This window comes from Sphaerodactylus townsendi, linkage group LG06 (assembly GCF_021028975.2).
Source record: "Sphaerodactylus townsendi isolate TG3544 linkage group LG06, MPM_Stown_v2.3, whole genome shotgun sequence".
NCBI classification, from domain to species: domain Eukaryota; kingdom Metazoa; phylum Chordata; class Lepidosauria; order Squamata; family Sphaerodactylidae; genus Sphaerodactylus; species Sphaerodactylus townsendi.
The window spans coordinates 3397135-3413399 of NC_059430.1; the positions used below are offsets into that span (position 1 = coordinate 3397135).

General features: G+C 52.0%; 2 protein-coding genes across 2 annotated transcripts in view; one reads left to right on the top strand and one right to left on the bottom strand.

The window, feature by feature from the left end:
* The window catches only part of NME6 (NME/NM23 nucleoside diphosphate kinase 6), a 581226-nt gene that overhangs the window by 360958 nt on the left and 204003 nt on the right, over positions 1-16265 (top strand). The window lies entirely within an intron of this gene.
* Positions 1-16265, bottom strand: part of GOLGB1 (golgin B1) — a 39614-nt gene that overhangs the window by 17098 nt on the left and 6251 nt on the right. Inside the window, exons 4-9 of the mRNA XM_048500142.1 lie at positions 13383-13538; positions 11735-11875; positions 9243-9383; positions 6539-6661; positions 6161-6328; positions 20-3054 (exon numbers count right to left, since the gene is read on the bottom strand). Of these exons, the coding sequence (XP_048356099.1) occupies positions 20-3054; positions 6161-6328; positions 6539-6661; positions 9243-9383; positions 11735-11875; positions 13383-13538 (3764 nt within the window). The remainder of the gene's footprint in view (positions 1-19; positions 3055-6160; positions 6329-6538; positions 6662-9242; positions 9384-11734; positions 11876-13382; positions 13539-16265) is intronic.

Here is a 16265-nt window from a genome sequence, read left to right on the forward strand (position 1 = left end):
CTCCTGCTTTACTCCCTGCCGGGACTTCCCCGTCCGCCATGCAGCATGGATCCTCTGCCTCTTGCCTCTGCCGCTGCTGATGTTCTCGTAGGACTGCAGCAGGGTCTCGTACTCCTTCTGCAGCTCCTGGTGCCTCCGCTGCCACTCGGAGAGCTCCTCGGCCCAGGAGCTCTGCCGGGCGCCCAGGTCCCGCTCCAGCCGGGCCTTCTCCTGCGTCACCCCCTCCAGGGCCAGCTTCAGGCTCTCGCAGGAGTCAGAGAGGTTCTGGTTTTCCACCAGGGCCTTGTCCACCTCGGCAATCAGCTTCCCCCTTTCTTCGGCGACAGCCTCCAGCTTCTCCCGAAGGGCCCCCTTCTCCTTCTCCAGCGCGTGGGCCCGGCTCTCTGCCTCCGACAGGCGCTGGGAGGCCTCTTGCAGAGCTGTCCTGGTGTCGGCCAGCTCCTCTTGCAGCAGCCTGGTCTCCCTCAGAGCTTCCTTCCGGGAGATGAGCGCAGCCTGCAATTTTCGCTGCAGCTGGGTCCTCGGTTGCTCCTCCGACTTCTGCTGCGTTTCGGCCAGCTCGGCTTGTGAGTGCTGGGCTTGCTCCTGGGCCTGACGCTCCAGCTGGCCTTGGAGGGCTTTGACCGCCTCCTCGCTTTCCTGCAGCTGCGCCTGAAAGCTGTGCAGAGACTCCGTTTTCTCCACTAGCTGGAGGCGAAGGGCTTCGATTTCTTCTTCCCTTGCGAGTTCCTTTTGCTCTTCTTGACTCGCCTGATGGAGCCTCAGGCCGTCCAGCCTGGCGAGTTCGGCTTGGCTCTCCTCCAGCTCTGCTCGAAGGCGCATCGCGCTGACCTCAGCCTGGTGGGAAGCCGCCTTTGCGGCCTCTGCCTCAGCCAGCAGTCGCTCTGTCTGCTCCTGAAGCTGCTGAGCTTCCTCCGACTTGCTTCGGAGTTCCCCTTCCAGGCGGTGGAGCTGGACTTCCAGCTCTCCTTTCTCGGCTTGGAGTTTCTCGAGGTCAGCCTTGATCTGTTCGACAGAGACGTCGTCAGCTGCAGGGCTGCTTCTGCAGGCCGCAAACTGTCCCGTTTCGGAGACTGCTGGTGCCTCCGGGCCAGGTTCCTGCATTTCCTGAGGTCCTTCTTGAAGATCTTCTACGCCAGGCTCGGGAAAACAGGAGTTCTCCAGCGGCTCCGGCCAGAACGGACCATGGAAGCTCTCCTTTTCCTTGCTCTGCTCCTCAAACTGCCCCTGAGGGAGAGTAGAGTCCTCCTGCTGCGGCCTCAGCGGCTCCCGGTGTTGGCCCTCCTTCTCTGGAGCCTTTTTCATGGTGTCCTCCTGGGAGGTCAGAGCCTCCAGCTTTTTCTGGAGGTTCTCTTTCTCCTGCTCTAGAGCAGAGACCTTCTCTTCCATGGCAGCTCTCCACTGCTCCTCCTGGCCTGGCTCAGGGGGGTGCCCCTCCAGGCCCAGCTGCTTCCCACGATCCTCGGCTTTGGCTTCCAGGGCCCCGATGAGGCTGTCCTTCTCCTGTAGCCTTTGCCGCAGCTCCGCGATCACGGCTTGCAACTCGGCCACGGCAGATTCCTTCTCCCTGCGTGGGAGTTGCGCCTCAGCCTCCTCGTCAGGGAGCGACTGGCTCAGAGGGGCAGCCGGGCCTCGGCTTTCGGGACCGACCTCCCTGTCTGCGCTTGTGCTGATCTCGGAGGGTCCACCATTCCTCACCTCCAAGGCTTTGGACTCCGCCGGCTGCCTTTCCCCGCCCTCCGGCCGTTCCTCCATCTTGCGGATCTTGCTGAGAAGCTCCTTCCTGCTGACGAGGGCGGCCTGCAGTTTCTTCCGCACTTGCTCGTTTTCCTTCCTCAGGGCCTCCAGCTCCTCGCCGGCCGAGGACGCCGTTTCAGTCCGCTGCCCGGGCTCCTCGGCGGTGCCCACGCCCAGGTCTCTCGTCTCCTTTCCTTGCAGGGACTGGCTCAGCCGCTCTCGAAGGCCCTTCAGCTCCTGCCCCAGGGCAAACTTCTCCTCGTTCAGCTGAACCATCCGGTCGGACATGCTGGTGCTGACTTCCGCCAGCTGCCCCTCCCGCTCCGCCACCGCTTGCTGAAGCCGCTCCACCTGGGCAGTCCTCTCCGAGACGAGCTTCTGCAGGCGGTCGGCCTCTGCGTCCTTCGAGGCAATGCTTTGGGAGAGCTCCTCCGCCTCTGCGGAAGCCTCCTGCAGACGTCCCGCCAGCGCAAGCCCCTCCCGCTCCTCCTCCTGTAGCTGGCTCCTCAGGCTGCTGGCCAGCAGGTCCTGCTCCGTGAGACGGCGCTGAGCCTCATCCAGGTCTCTCTGCAATGCCTCGATTTTCACCTCCTTGGACCCGGCCTCGTTTTTCAGGCTCTGGATCTGCTCCTCCAGCAGGCTGAGCTGGGAGATCCCGCTGGCGTAGTTGGAAAGGAGCTGTTGCTCCGAATCGGCCGGGTCCCCCTCCGCTTGCCTCAGCTCCTCCTTCAGGTCGGCCGGGGAGCAGAGCTCCTTCAGCGGGGACGGCGGCTGCTCTCTCTCTGGGGTCAGGGCGTGCAGGTCGGCCCCAGAGTCTGCCAAGGGCTGCTGCAGTCTCTCAGCCTCTGCCTCCTTTGGGCCTTCCTCTGATTCCTGCAAGCGGCCGTGGAGCCCTGCATTTCCAACTGGTGCCTTTTCCTGCTCCTGTGGCTGCAACTCAGAAGGCTCCGGAAATGCCTCGCTACCTTCAGCCAGGAGGCCGCCCTGCCCCGAGGGAATGCCCGCCAGGGGAGGCGCTGCCTCCGGAATCTCCACAGTCGGTGACAAACTGCTGATTGGATCGCTCCGAATAAGCCAAGCCTCTTCTCCTTCTCCTCCTTCCTCGCCAGCACTGGCCTGCAGTCCCCCTCTCAGCTGAGCATCTTCTCCGGGGGCTGGAATCTGCCCTTTCAAAAAAGCAATTTCTTCTTGAGCCTCCTGCAGCTCCACAAGCAAGACAGAGAGATCTTTGCGCTTCTTTGCAGAGAGGTACTGCAGAACATCGGGGTGGCCGTTCTCTCCGGCAGGCAGCTCTTCAATACCTCCACCTGGGTTGAGCTGGAAAGAGGAAAGGAGAGAGTTAGCCTTCCATCATAGAGCCAGAGAAGAAGAAGAGGAGGAGGAGGAGGAGGTTGGATTTATACCCCCCTTTCTCTCCTGTAAGGAGACTCAAGGTGGCTTACAAACTCCTTACAAACGAATGCAGGAGTGTGGAAACACATCTGGTTCACCAGATAAGCCTCTGCCGCTCAGCTGGAGGAGTAGGGAATCAAACCCGGTTCTCCAGATTAGACTCCACCTGCTCTTAACCCACTATACTAAGCTGGCCCTAGAGTTGTTTTTTATACTCCGCTGTTTTCAACCTTGGAGGAGTTTCAAAGCGGCTTACAAACTCCTTTTCCCTTCCCCTCCCCTCAACAGACCCCTTTGTGAGGGAGGTGGGGCTGAGAGAGTCCTGAGAGAACCGGAAGTGGCTCAAGGTGATCCAGCAGCTTCCTGCGGAGGACAGGGAAACAAATCTGGTGCACCAGATTAGAGCCCACCACTCTTAACCATTACAGTACACTGGTTCTCAAAGGATTCATATCTCGCTACAGAGGCTAGATTTCTCCATGTGAGGAAAGTGCCGTCAAAACATAGCTGACTTATGGAAATCCAGTAAGATGGTCAAGACAAGAGACTTACAGAAGGTTCCGGCCATTGCCTTCCTCTGCACAGCAACCTCGGTGTTCCTTGGTTGTCTCCCATCCGAACTGCTAGCGGGGGTTGAAGCAGCTTAACCTTTACGGGTTCTCGTTAATTTTAAGGCCAGCCTGCAAGACACGAGATTTCAGGTCAGGGTACATCCTGATGTTGGGGATCATTAGGAAAGGAATTGATAATAAAACTACCGAGGATTGCCGTACTTTGCCTGCTATGAAGCCGTGGTGCGACCGCACTTGGAGTACTGTGCTCAGTTCTGGTCGCCACATCTCAAAAAGGATATCGAAGAGATCGAAAAAGTGCAGAGAAGGGCAACGAGGATGACTGAGGGACTGGAGCACCTTCCTTATGAGGAGAGGCTGCAGCGTTTGGGACTCTTTAGTTTGGAGAGGAGACGGCTGAGGGGGAATATGATTGAAGTCTGTTCCTGGTAAATTAGTAGAATCTATCATTAAAGATGAAATTATTAAACATGTAGAAAAGCAAGACCTGCTGAGGAAGAGTCAGCATGGCTTTTGTAGAGGCAAGTCCTGTCTTACAAACTTAGTAGAGCGCTCCTTGAGGGCGTAATAAATGACATGTGGACAAGGGTGAACCGGGTGGACATTGTCTACTCTTGATTTCCAAAAGGCTTTTGACAAAGTTCCCGCCACCAGAGACTGTTGAGAAAACCTGGCAATGAAGGAGGAATAAGATGGGAAGTCCCTCCCATGGATTAAAAACTGGTTGAGAAACAGGAAACAAAGAGTGGGTGTAAATGGGAAGTTCTCACAATGTGGAGATATCAGGGAGTGTAGTGGTCCCCCAATGATCCGGCATATTAGGACCAGTGCTCTTTAACGATTCATAAAATGACCTGGAAGTAGAGTGGGTAAAGCGGTGGCCAAGTTTGCAGATGATACCAAATTATGTAAGGGTGGTGAGAACCACAAAGGATTACTTGAAGAGCTCCAAGCTGACCTTGATAAATTAGGTGAGTGGGTCTCAGAAATGGTAAAATGCAGTTCAATGTAGCAAAATGTAAAGCGATGCATCATAGGGGCAAAAAATCCAAACTTCACATATATACGCTTACAGGGGTCAGTGCTATCAGTCACAGACCAGGAAAGTGGATTTAGGCATCTTGCCTGATAGTTCCATGGGAATGTCAACTCAATGCATGGGCAGCTGTGAAAAAGGCAAACTCTATGCTGGGGATCATTAGGAAAGGAATTGATAATAAAACTGCAAAGATTGTCATGCCACCCTTATATATAAAGCAGTGGTATGCGACCGCATGCTTGGGAGTAATTGCGGTCCAGTTCTGGTCACGCATCTTCAAAAAAGGATATTGAGGAGATAGAAAAAAGTGCAGAGAAGGGCAACAAGGATGATTGAGGCACTGGGAGCACCTTCCCTATGAGGAGAGGCTGCAGCGCTTGGGACCTTTTTTTTTTTTTAGTTTTGAGAGGAGGTTCGAGGGGATATGATTGAAGTCTACAAAATTCATGCATGGGGTAGAAAATGTTGACAGAGAGAAATTTTCTCGCTTTCTCACAACATTAGAACCAAGGGGGGCATCTACTGAAAATGCTGGGGGGAAGAATTAGGACCAATAAAAAGGAAACACTTCAATGCAACGCGTGTGATTGGTGCTTGGAACATGCTGTCAAAGAGAGGTGGTGGATGGCCACCAACCCGGATAGCTTTAAAAGGCGCGGACCTATTTATGGAGGAGAAGTCGATTTATGGCTACCAATCTTGATCCTCCTTGATCTGAGATTGCAAGTGCCTTAACAGACCAGGTGATCGGGAGCAACAGTCAAAGAGAAGGCCGTCATAAGCTTTCACATCCTACATGTGAGCTCCCAAAGGCACCTGGTGGGCCACTGCGAGTAGCAGAGAGCTGGACTAGATGGACTTTGGTCTGATCCAGCTGGCTTGTTTTTATGTTCTTATGTTCTTATGACTCTGGTCTGATCCAGCTGGCTTGTTCTTATGTTCTTACATTAATAATTTTTGTATGTTATATTACTAGTGCTGAGATATAATGTGATTATCACTTCTTTACTATACAATATAAACACAATATATGCCTTGCAGATTGATATACAGCATGTTTGTTTGATTCCGGTTTGTTTCTGCCACATTTCAAAGCTTTTCACATCCCCAGATATTGGCAAAGAAAATAAACCAAACGAGGCACTGTGGACAAGAGGCAGGAGATGTCAAAAGGATGAGAAATGGTGCCTCTCAAAAGCTGCTGGACTGACCGGTAGAATCAGAGTCAGGAAGGAATGCTCCGCCAGGGGGTGGGGGCACAAACCTCTCTGCCTTTGCTTGCAACAGGTAGCTAAACTTCTGCCAACGCAACCTACTGGGCCACTTGCTTGCTGGGTATTTGCGGCACACCCCCCCTGGATTCTCTGGGGCGAGGTGTACGGGACGGGCGGCGGGGAGGCTGATGGAGAGGTGTGCCAGCCTTTATCCAAGTCGGCCGGCTGCCCCTGGCCACGTCCCCCCTCCACGCAGGTACCTGCTTCTGCTCCTCGAGGCTGTTCAGCTCCTGCTGCAGCAGTTCCACCACCTGAGTCCGGCCCAACAGGGCAGCCTCCTGCTCCTCCAGTTTCCGCTGCAGCAGCCTCAAGTTCTGGGACAGAGAAAACACCAGTTGCCAGGATGGAAGCAGAGAGAGAGGGGGAGAGGAGAGAGAGGGGAGAGAGAGGGGGGAGAGAGGAGAGAGAGGAGAGAGGAGAGGGGGAAGAGAGGAGAGGGGGAGAGAGGAGAGAGGGGGGAGAGGGGGAGAGAGAGGGGGGAGAGAGGGGGGGAGTTTCTTCAAGCAAGGCCACCTCCAACGCACCTGCTGCATTTCTGCTTCCAGTGTTGACTGGGCTGCCAGTTGGTGCAGCTCGGCTTGGTGCTGGCGGGCCTGCTCTTCGAGGAAGCCGTCTTTCTCCTGGATCACCCTTTGCAAACTGCTCAGCTGCCGACACAACACAAACATCACCGAAACGTCACTTTTAAAAACTATGCCACGTAGGGTGTTGTGGGTTTTCCGGGTTGTATGGCCGTGTTCTAGCAGCATTCTCTCCTGACGTGCCACCTGCATCTGTGGCTGGCACCTTCAGAGCATCCTTGTGGGTTTTCCGGGTTGTATGGCCGTGTTCCAGTAGCATCTGTGGCTGGCATCTTCAGAGGATATGATGGTAGTAAAGCAATCCTCTGAAGATGGCAGCCACAGATGCTGGCGAAACGTCAGGAGAAAATGCTACTGGAACACGGCCACACAGCCCAGAAACCCCACAACGCCCCAGTGACTCTGGCCGTGAAAGCCTTCGACAAGACACAGTAGCCCTTTCTTTTATATGGGAATAAAAGTAACCCAAACAAGGAGGTAAAAGCATTTATTTTAAGACATATCTGGAAAAGAAATGCAAGGTTAAACAGGAGATGTGTTTACTTGGACATGACTAATCTAGTGGTGGTTGATGCGCCCGATAACAGTTCACTTTTGGATTATTGTGACATTCTATAATTGCTATGAAACAAAACTGTAAACTGTCTCTCTGGCCTCCTCTCTGGTGTTTGGAATATGCTGCCACAGGTGGTGGTGATGGCCACTAACCTGGATAGCTTTAAAAGGGGCTTGGACAGATTGATGGAGGAGAAGTCGATCTATGGCTACCAATCTTGATCCTCTTTGATCTGAGATTGCAAATGCCTTAACAGTCCAGGTGCTTGGGAGTAACAGCCGCAGAAGGCCATTGCTTTCACATCCTGCAGGTGAGCTCCCAAAGGCACCTGGTGGGCCACTGCGAGTAGCAGAGAGCTGGACTAGATGGACTCTGGTCTGATCCAGCTGGCTTGTTCTTATGTTCTTAAGGCCATTGCTTTCACCTCCTGCATGTGAGCTCCCAAAGGCACCTGGTGGGCCACTGCGAGTAGCAGAGAGCTGGACTAGATGGACTCTGGTCTGATCCAGCTGGCTTGTTCTTATGTTCTTCCGCACAGGCAAAATAATGCGTTTTCAAACCACTTTCACAACTGTTTGCAAGTGGATTTTGCTATTCCGCACAACTTCAAAGAGCACTGAAAGCAGTTTGAAAGTGCATTATTCTGTATGTGCAAAATGAGCCTGTGATACAAAAGAGGATTTAGTGTCTACCTTGTTTTTTTCCACATTAGTTTCAAAAAAAAAAATAATTTAGGAAAAATTAGTTCCAAAGAAATACGATGGACGGTGGGGTCAAAATGTAACCCGTGGGCTCCCAAACAAAGCTCCAATCCATTTGCAGGTTCTAATCCTGCCATCCCCACAAATTCCTTCCTGCAACCCTGCGGCAGGGGAAAGATTTGAGGCTCCGAGTGCTCTGGGTTCGAACATGGCAGATTTCTAGGGCGCTGTTGGATGCCAAGCCACTTGGATGCCCTCCTATGCTAGCCCCAGCACACTGGACGAGAATCCACTGCTTACATGGAAGAGTGGAGAATCGAACCCAGTTCTCCAGATTAGAACCCACCACTCTTAACCACGACACCACCCTGGCTATGTTGCTGTTCCATTTCACCCCTTTTTGCTACTGAAGTTCCCATGTGCAGATTGTTTTATGTTATTACTAGCGGGGCCCAGCCACGCGTTGCTATGGCTTATTGTGGTGAAATGGAAAAGGAACAGTAGCAGCAAATCAATTGCAGAGGCCAGCAGTACATGCTCATGCAAACACGCAGCCTGATACTGTGCAATGTCATTAATGTGTGTGCCCGCATTCCTGGGGGGGTGGGGGGGGTGGAAAGGCACACCTCCCACACATCTAGGCTGGCTGGTCATGATTCTATACCTGGGAGTAAGTTTGGTTGGTGGCAATGGGTGTCGCTTCTGAGGAAACCCTCTGAGTGGCGCGACGCAGCCATTCAAAGTATGTCACGGTTGCTGTACTGAGCTTACTCCTGAGTAATGTGTGCCTGGTTTTCTTAACTGTAACCGCAGTATTCAGGGAATCTAGGGTGCCTGGTCCCTCCCCTCCTCCGCCCCTTTGCATGTCGCCCCTCACTCTTCTCCCTTGCATGCCACACCTCCCTCAGTTCTTCTTTCCTCAGATGCCACCCCTCCCTCCGTCTCCCTCCCTTCCCTCTCCCTCATGTGTATGTGTGTGTATGTGTTTCACTTCCACTGGAGTTACTACCTATGTACTGTTTCCACTGCTCTTACCTGGCCATCTGAGCAAACATTCGAAGGGCACGAACATTCTAAGGGTGACAGTTACACACAGGCAGCTGCATGTCCTTCACCAGGGAGCGCCAGGAAAAAGGCGTTTTACCTGGGCCAGGTGTGAAATTTCAGGTATGTGAACATCTAAACATCTAAAAACACTCTCGCCTGGCTGACTACAGTGGCTGGGGATTTTCAGAGGAATTGGCCCAGCAGTTACTGAGTTATACTATCATCAACAAAAACACTGTTAGCTTTTTATATATAGAAGATGTTTCTCATACAACGCATCAGGCCGACTCAGAAGCACGGCATTTATCACCGGGCGTCCCAGTTCGAGGGGGATTCTCCATACCTGGATCTGTGCCGCTCTCAAGCTTCCTGTGGCCTCCTCCAGCTGCTCCTGCAGCTTCCCAGCCTCGGCCTCCTGCTCCTGAAGCCTCTTTTGCAGGGCTTCCGTTTCCTCCTGCCGTTTGCTTTGCGGCTCTTGGTCACCCTGCAGCGGAAGGTGCGAGGAAGAACGGCGGCAGCCAAATGAGCGAAGGTGCTCCATCAATGGCTGCACACTCCGACAGCCGCCTCGCGACTACTCTGAGGATGTTTTGCCAATCGCCCGAGGTTTTTCGGAGGAAAACCTGCTGGAGGTCCCTGGCCCGGAAGTCATCCAGCTGGCCTTCACGCGGGCCAGGGGTTTTACAGTCCTGGCCCCTATCTGGTGGAACAGGCTCCCTAAGGCAGTGGTGGTGAACCTTTTCGAGACCGAGTGCCCAAATTGCAACCCAAAACCCACTTATTTATCACAAAGTGCCAACATGGCAATTTAACCTGAATATTGAGATTTTAGTTTAGAAAAACAGTTGGCTCCGAGGTGCACGTTACTCTGGAGTAAGCTTGATGAAGCAACTGTGCAACACATTGAATGGGTGAATAACGACCCTAGGAGGGTTTACTCAGTAGCAAGCCCCATTGCCAGCAACCAAGCTTACTCCCAGGTAAAGGATCGTGCCCAGGCCAGCCTAGATGTGTGTGTGTGGGGGTGGGGATGATTTTCCGCCCCCCACATGACGAACTCTGTGCATGCGTGCCCACAGAAAGAGCTCCGAGTGCCACCTCTGGCACCCGTGCCATAGGTTTGCCACCACTGCCCAAGGGAGATCAGGGCCCTGTGAGATTTGCAAAGTTTCCGCAGGACCTGCAAAACAGAACTATTCCCCCAGGCCTTTCTATCTGACCAGCCGGGTTAATTGTATTAATCCCATATTTCCATCTTGGACTCATGGAACCAGGTGTAGTCGTTTTGTTGCACATCCGCCATTGTCACTGTTTCCTCTACTCTTATTGCATCCATGGTCCGATTCCATTGTTCCCTTTCATTCTGTTGTCCACTCGACCCGATCCCTCTGGGGAGTGGCGGCCTATGGGAACCAAACGAAGGACGGACGGACGGACGGACGGACGGACGGACGGACGACGGACGGATGGACGGAAGGACGGACGGGATTTGACGGACGGACGGATGGACGGACGGACAGGACGGAGGACGGACAGAGGACAATGGACGGATAGACGGACGGACGGACGGACGGACGGATTTGACGGATGGATGGACGGAATGGAACGGATGGAAGCTGACGGACTTGTCGACGACGATCAGATCGGGATTTGACGGACGGATGGATCGGATTTGATCGACGGATTTAATGGATCGATGGATCGATTTGACGGATTTGATTTCGACGATTTGGATGGATTTGACGGATGGATGGATGGATTTGGATGGATCGATTTGGATGGATTTGACGGATGGATTTATTGACGGATTAGAGGATGGATTTGACGATGACGGATTTGGAGGATGGATGGATGGATGGATGGATGGATAGAGGATGGATGGATAGAGGATGGATGGATAGAGGATGGATGGATGGATGGATGGATGGATGGATAGAGGATGGATGGATGGATGGATGGATGGAGGATGGATGGATGGATAGAGGATGGATGGATGGATGGATGGATGGGTGGGTGGGTGGATGGGTGGAAGGAAGGATGGAAGGATGGAAGGATGGAAGGATGGAAGGATGGATGGATGGATTACTGCTACATGCTCTACTTGGGGCTTGAAGACAACCAGGAAACTGGTCCACAACGCAGCAGCCTGCGGGAACGAACATTCCCCATTCATTGGCTGTTTCCGAGATCAGTTCAAGGGGCTGGTTATGATTTTGAAAGCCCATCACAAGCTGGAACCCACACATTTGAAGGACTGTCTCCTCCGCTATGGCCCTGTGCACCAACTACTGTCACCAGGCAGCCACCTGTTGGCTATCCGACCACTGAAGGCGGCCTGTCTGGCACCGACCAGAGACTGGAGCTCTGGCTGTGTGGAATGGGCTCCCTGGAGAGGTGACTATCACTTCAGAGACCTTTAGGGTGCACCGCAAGGCCTCTTTGCCAGGACCTTTGGAGGGAGCTTTGTTGTGAGGGGGGAAGGGCAAGGAGATTGTCAGCCCCTTTGAGTCTCCTACAGGAGAGAAAGGGGGGATATAGATCCAAACTCTTCTTCTTCTTCTTCCTGCAGCCAGGAGGAGGATTCAGCAGTTCTGCAGGTGGAAACTCACTGGCTTCCACCGTGGCTTAACATGTGGCGAACGTTTACGCAGAAAGGAGAAGTCTGTCCTTGGTGGATCTTGCCTGAAGAGCTCAGCTTTCTCTTGACATGAACTGAACTCTGCAAGCATAGACTGCAGCTGGTCCTGCCCCCAAAGCTAAACGGGGTCACGGGGGAGAATTAAGGCAGGCCCGGGGGCAAAGCCAGAGCGGTTTAGGGTACTGCCGCTAACTCACCTTGCAAGGGGGTAATGGCTCCTCTGGCAGGCCCTTTACCTGCTCGGTGAGCTCCTCGATGCGCTTGTTCAGGGATGCCACTTTGGCTTTGGCCTGCAGTTTCAACTTGGCCAGCTTGGCGTCTGCGGTCTGCCTCTCCTCCTAGAGGAGAAATTTCAAAGAGAAGATAAGCCTGAAGCATAACAGCACGTCGGGAAAGAACACAACGCAGCCGCTTTGAGGGGAACTGCAGCCTCCCAGACTATCTACAGAAGGGAGGACGTTGGAAGGATTTATCTCCTGGGAAGAGCAGAGAGAGAGAGAAGAAGAGAAGAAGAGTTTTGAATGTATATCCCCCTTTCTCTCCTGCAGGAGACTCAAAGGGGCTTACAATCTCCTTTCCCTTCCCTCCTTACGACAAAAACCCTGTGTGGTAGGTGGGGCTGAGAGAGCTGCGTAGAGCTGTGACTAGCCCAAGGTCACCCAGCTAGCATGTGTGGGAGTGCACAGGCTAATCTGAATTCCCCAGATAAGCATCCGCAGCTCAAGTGGCAGAGCAGGGAATCAAACCCGGTTCCTCCAGATTAGATACACGAGCTCTTAACCTCCTACGTCAATGCTGCTCCCTTGGTGGGGTATAAATGAAGAAGAAGAAGAAGGAGAAGGAGAAGAAGAAGAAAAAAAAGAAGATAAAGAAGAAGAAGAGGAGGAGGAGGAGGACGAAGAGTTTGGATTTATATCCCCCCTTTCTCTCCTGCAGGAGACTCAAAGGGGCTGACAATCTCCTTGCCCTCCCCCCCTCACAACAAACACCCTGTGAGGTAGGTGGGGCTGAGAGAGCTCCGAGAAGCTGTGACTAGCCCAAGGTCACCCAGCTGGCGTGTGTGGGAGTGCACAGGCTAATCTGAATTCCCCAGATAAGCCCCCACAGCTCAAGTGGCAGAGCTGGGAATCAAACCCGGTTCCTCCAGATTAGAATGCACCTGCTCTTAACCACTACGCCACTGCTGGGTTCAGGTAAAAGGACACAATGAATGGCCCCCAGAAGTCTGGCACAGGAGGCAGCAGATACCTCGTGGGAAAGACGGACACCAGGCAGTTTTCTGTACAGGGCAACCAAGACAAGTTGTGTGTGCACAACAACCAAATAAGGAGTTGTGAGGTTATCACTAGGTTTCTTGCTATTGGGGGAGGAGAAGAGAAAATAGACTTTCCGGGGCAGAGGAGACAGATTCCTAAGTGACAGCCTCATAATGGTGGACTACAAAGATGGCCATGATGGCAGGGGCTGATGGATTTGTAGTCCATGAACATCTGGAGAGCCTCAGGTTGCAGACCCCTGCTCTAACTGACCATCCTGTTCAGGACCAGGAAGAATCTAAGGCAAACTTCCGAAGGACCCTGCTTTCTGGTCTTCCCCCACAGGGTACGGCTGGGCTCACTTGTCCGAGTCATCTGGAGCTACTTAATGTGTGCTGTTGAAACATGCTGCTGCTGGATAAATCCCAGAAGGGCTAATGCTGGCTGAGATCCAGCTGAAGGGAAGGTGGCAGACTCGATAGCCTTCTGGGCCCTTCCTGGCTTTATGAATACAGTGGAGGGCACACACAGACATCCCAGGGATGGGACCGGCAGCAGCCCCCGAGCCTCGGGCACGAAGGAGAGGTACCTGGAGCACAGCATTCTTCTGCTGGAGCTCAGCATCCTTTTCCCGCACCAGACCTTTCAGCTGCACCACCAGCTTCTCCATGTGGGCGAGCCGTTCCAACACATCCTCCGCAGTCTCCTCGCCATTCTGCTGGCTGGGTTCCAACTCTGGCCCCGGCTGGGAGAGAAAAGGGGAACTCCGTGAAACAAACACACGGTCCTGCCACCCCCTGCCCGGAAGCCGGGCTCCATCACCAGGATCGGGTTCCTGAGGGGTCCGTGAACGGACACCGTGACACACCCCCTGCTTCAAAGTTGCGTGATCACTTCTTCTTAGTAGCAACCAGTGGTCTCACTCGTCTCTTAAATTGCTGTGCTGAATATTGTAAGAGGAACGAACTGGTAATTAACTATGAAAAAACCAAAATAATGGTCTTTGCTAGAAGACCCCCTAGTCATACATGGACCATCAATAACAGACCCATAGAACAAGTTAACCAGTTCAAATATTTGGGCATAACTCTTACTAGCAACCTTAATTGGGCAGTACATAGGAAATTAGCACTCAGCTGCAGCTAACAACAGTGCCCTAGCAATTCAGCTGCTTTTCACTGTGGGCCACCAGTATATATACCTCATCCGCGATTGAAGGTGTGTTCCAATGCTAAATGCGGCTCTCAGCTCCTCTATGGAGCACCTATTTGGATCGGAGCTATAAACAAAAATATAAACACAGCCCAGTCCCGTTTCTTCCACACAAAATTATGGGCTTACCAAATTGTGCTTTCATATGCAGCTCCTATGTTTAGAACTCTCGGCAAAATATCATATGCCACTTATTTTACGGTTTGAGCTGATGAACTGTCAGATACTGGCTAACCGTGATCCAACTATCTGCAGGGATCACTCCAGTTTGTTACAGCACCCTTCATGCTTTCTCCCGACTATGCAAATTCTAGGTGTAGCTGAAACTAGTTGAGGGAAAACATCAACACCTTTTGGCTTTTCATTAGAGTCGTTAGTCCCTTCTTTTCCTATCAGGAAGCTATTATAGCTGCTTGAAAACTAAGCTATTAGAACAAGAGTATCGGGATATGATAACAGCTGCGTAGGAAAAATGTGTTCCCCCCTGACCCTGCTTATTATTCCAATTGAACAAGGGACACATGGCCAATTATTTACAGTGGATCACCAACCCTAAATTAAGAAGTTAGCTTTAACACTGGCCAGATTCAATCTTAATGCCTTCTATGCTGCTCTATGGCAGATATCAACAAATTGATAAACAGAGGAGGCTATGTCCATGCAATATGCGGGTCAGGTGGAGACACCTCGATCATAAAATTCCTCTTTCATTGTGTAAGGTTATTTGGCAAAAATCAGAATGTCACAATTCTGCACTTATCCCATTTCTGTATAACAATCTAACTGATGCTCTTAAGATACCTATGCTTTTGAACAACATGGATCCCACAGTGTGTGAGAATGTAGCAAAATTTCTGCTAACAATAATAGACGTAAGTCTAGATGAATTACCTCAAATCCAATGTCTATGTATTATGACCACATATAGCCAGCAGTAATTTTGCTAGCTTCTGTCAGTATCCGATGACGTTTAAGTGAGTTAACTTAGCTGAAGGAATGTCCTATAGTTACAGAAGGACCATGTATATATTTTAGTATTTAGTAAAAAAAAAAGAAAGAAAAAAAAAAAAAGTAGCAACCAGTGACAGGCTACAGGTGTGACCCAGCCATTGCAGACTGACTACCACAGTGTTTCCCAACCTTTTTGAGGTCAGGGTACCCTTGACCTCACTCTTCATATCTCACGGTACCCCTGCCACCCACCACCCACCTTCCCTTCCCATTGCCCCTGCTTGCCACACCCCCACCTCCCCCTCCCAGGGTGAAGGGAAGCAGGGGGGGGGGGTGCTGCTGACCTTGCGGCAGGCCCTATGGGCCAGCTCCATGTCCTTGCTGGCGCCGGTGGGAGACACCACTAGTTTTATGAATTTTGTAAATTGTTTTAACTTGCTCTAATTTATTTTAGTTGGCGTATTGTTGGTTTGGCCATTGTATGTTTGGCCCAGTGTACACCGCCCAGAGCCCTTCGGGGGTGGATGGTTTATAAATTTGATAAATAAATAAATAAAAATGAGGGGGGGCAGTAGTGTTGCCACAGTACCCCTGGAACATGCTCACGGCACCCCAGGGTACCACGGAACCCTGGTTGAGAATGGCTGGACTACCATAAACAAACTTCCATATCGCTTCAACTGCAGTTATTTCTCGGCGGACTCAATTCGCACGCTCAGCTACAGGCTGACTAAATGGCGAAGTTACTGCTGGGGCTGGAGATCAGCTACACTGAAGATGGCCCGTGGAAAAGCACAGCATATGGGGCTGCCCTGATACCAGGCTGGAGAGAGAGGAGGATGGCATCTTGCCTCACAGGGCTAAGCTACCAAAGCCCAAAACAGCCCGATCTCTGGGATCTGTGCCGGCTTTCTTTTTTGGCCTTCTGAGACAACTGTGGATGCTGCTTCTCAGTTCTCTGAATGTTAGCAGTCAAGGGACCTCCTCTACCCCACGTCTAGCCTCCAAACTCAACTGAACCGATACTGAAACGGGGCAAGCGACCAGATGTTTGTTTGTTTGTTTGTTTGTTTATTGTTTGGATTTGTAGACTGCCCCATCCCCGAAGGGCTCTGGGCGGTGCACAACAATATCCACATGTGTACAATTTACCATTACAATCAGTGCAATTACTAAAACCAATAAAATCCATTAAAAGCAGCGGTCAGTACAAAGATATCAGGCATCCCAAAACCCAATTTATTTAGAGGCCTCCCTAAGAAGAGGGAACGGCCGGACTCCCCTCTAAGAGGGTAGCATAAGATGGTAA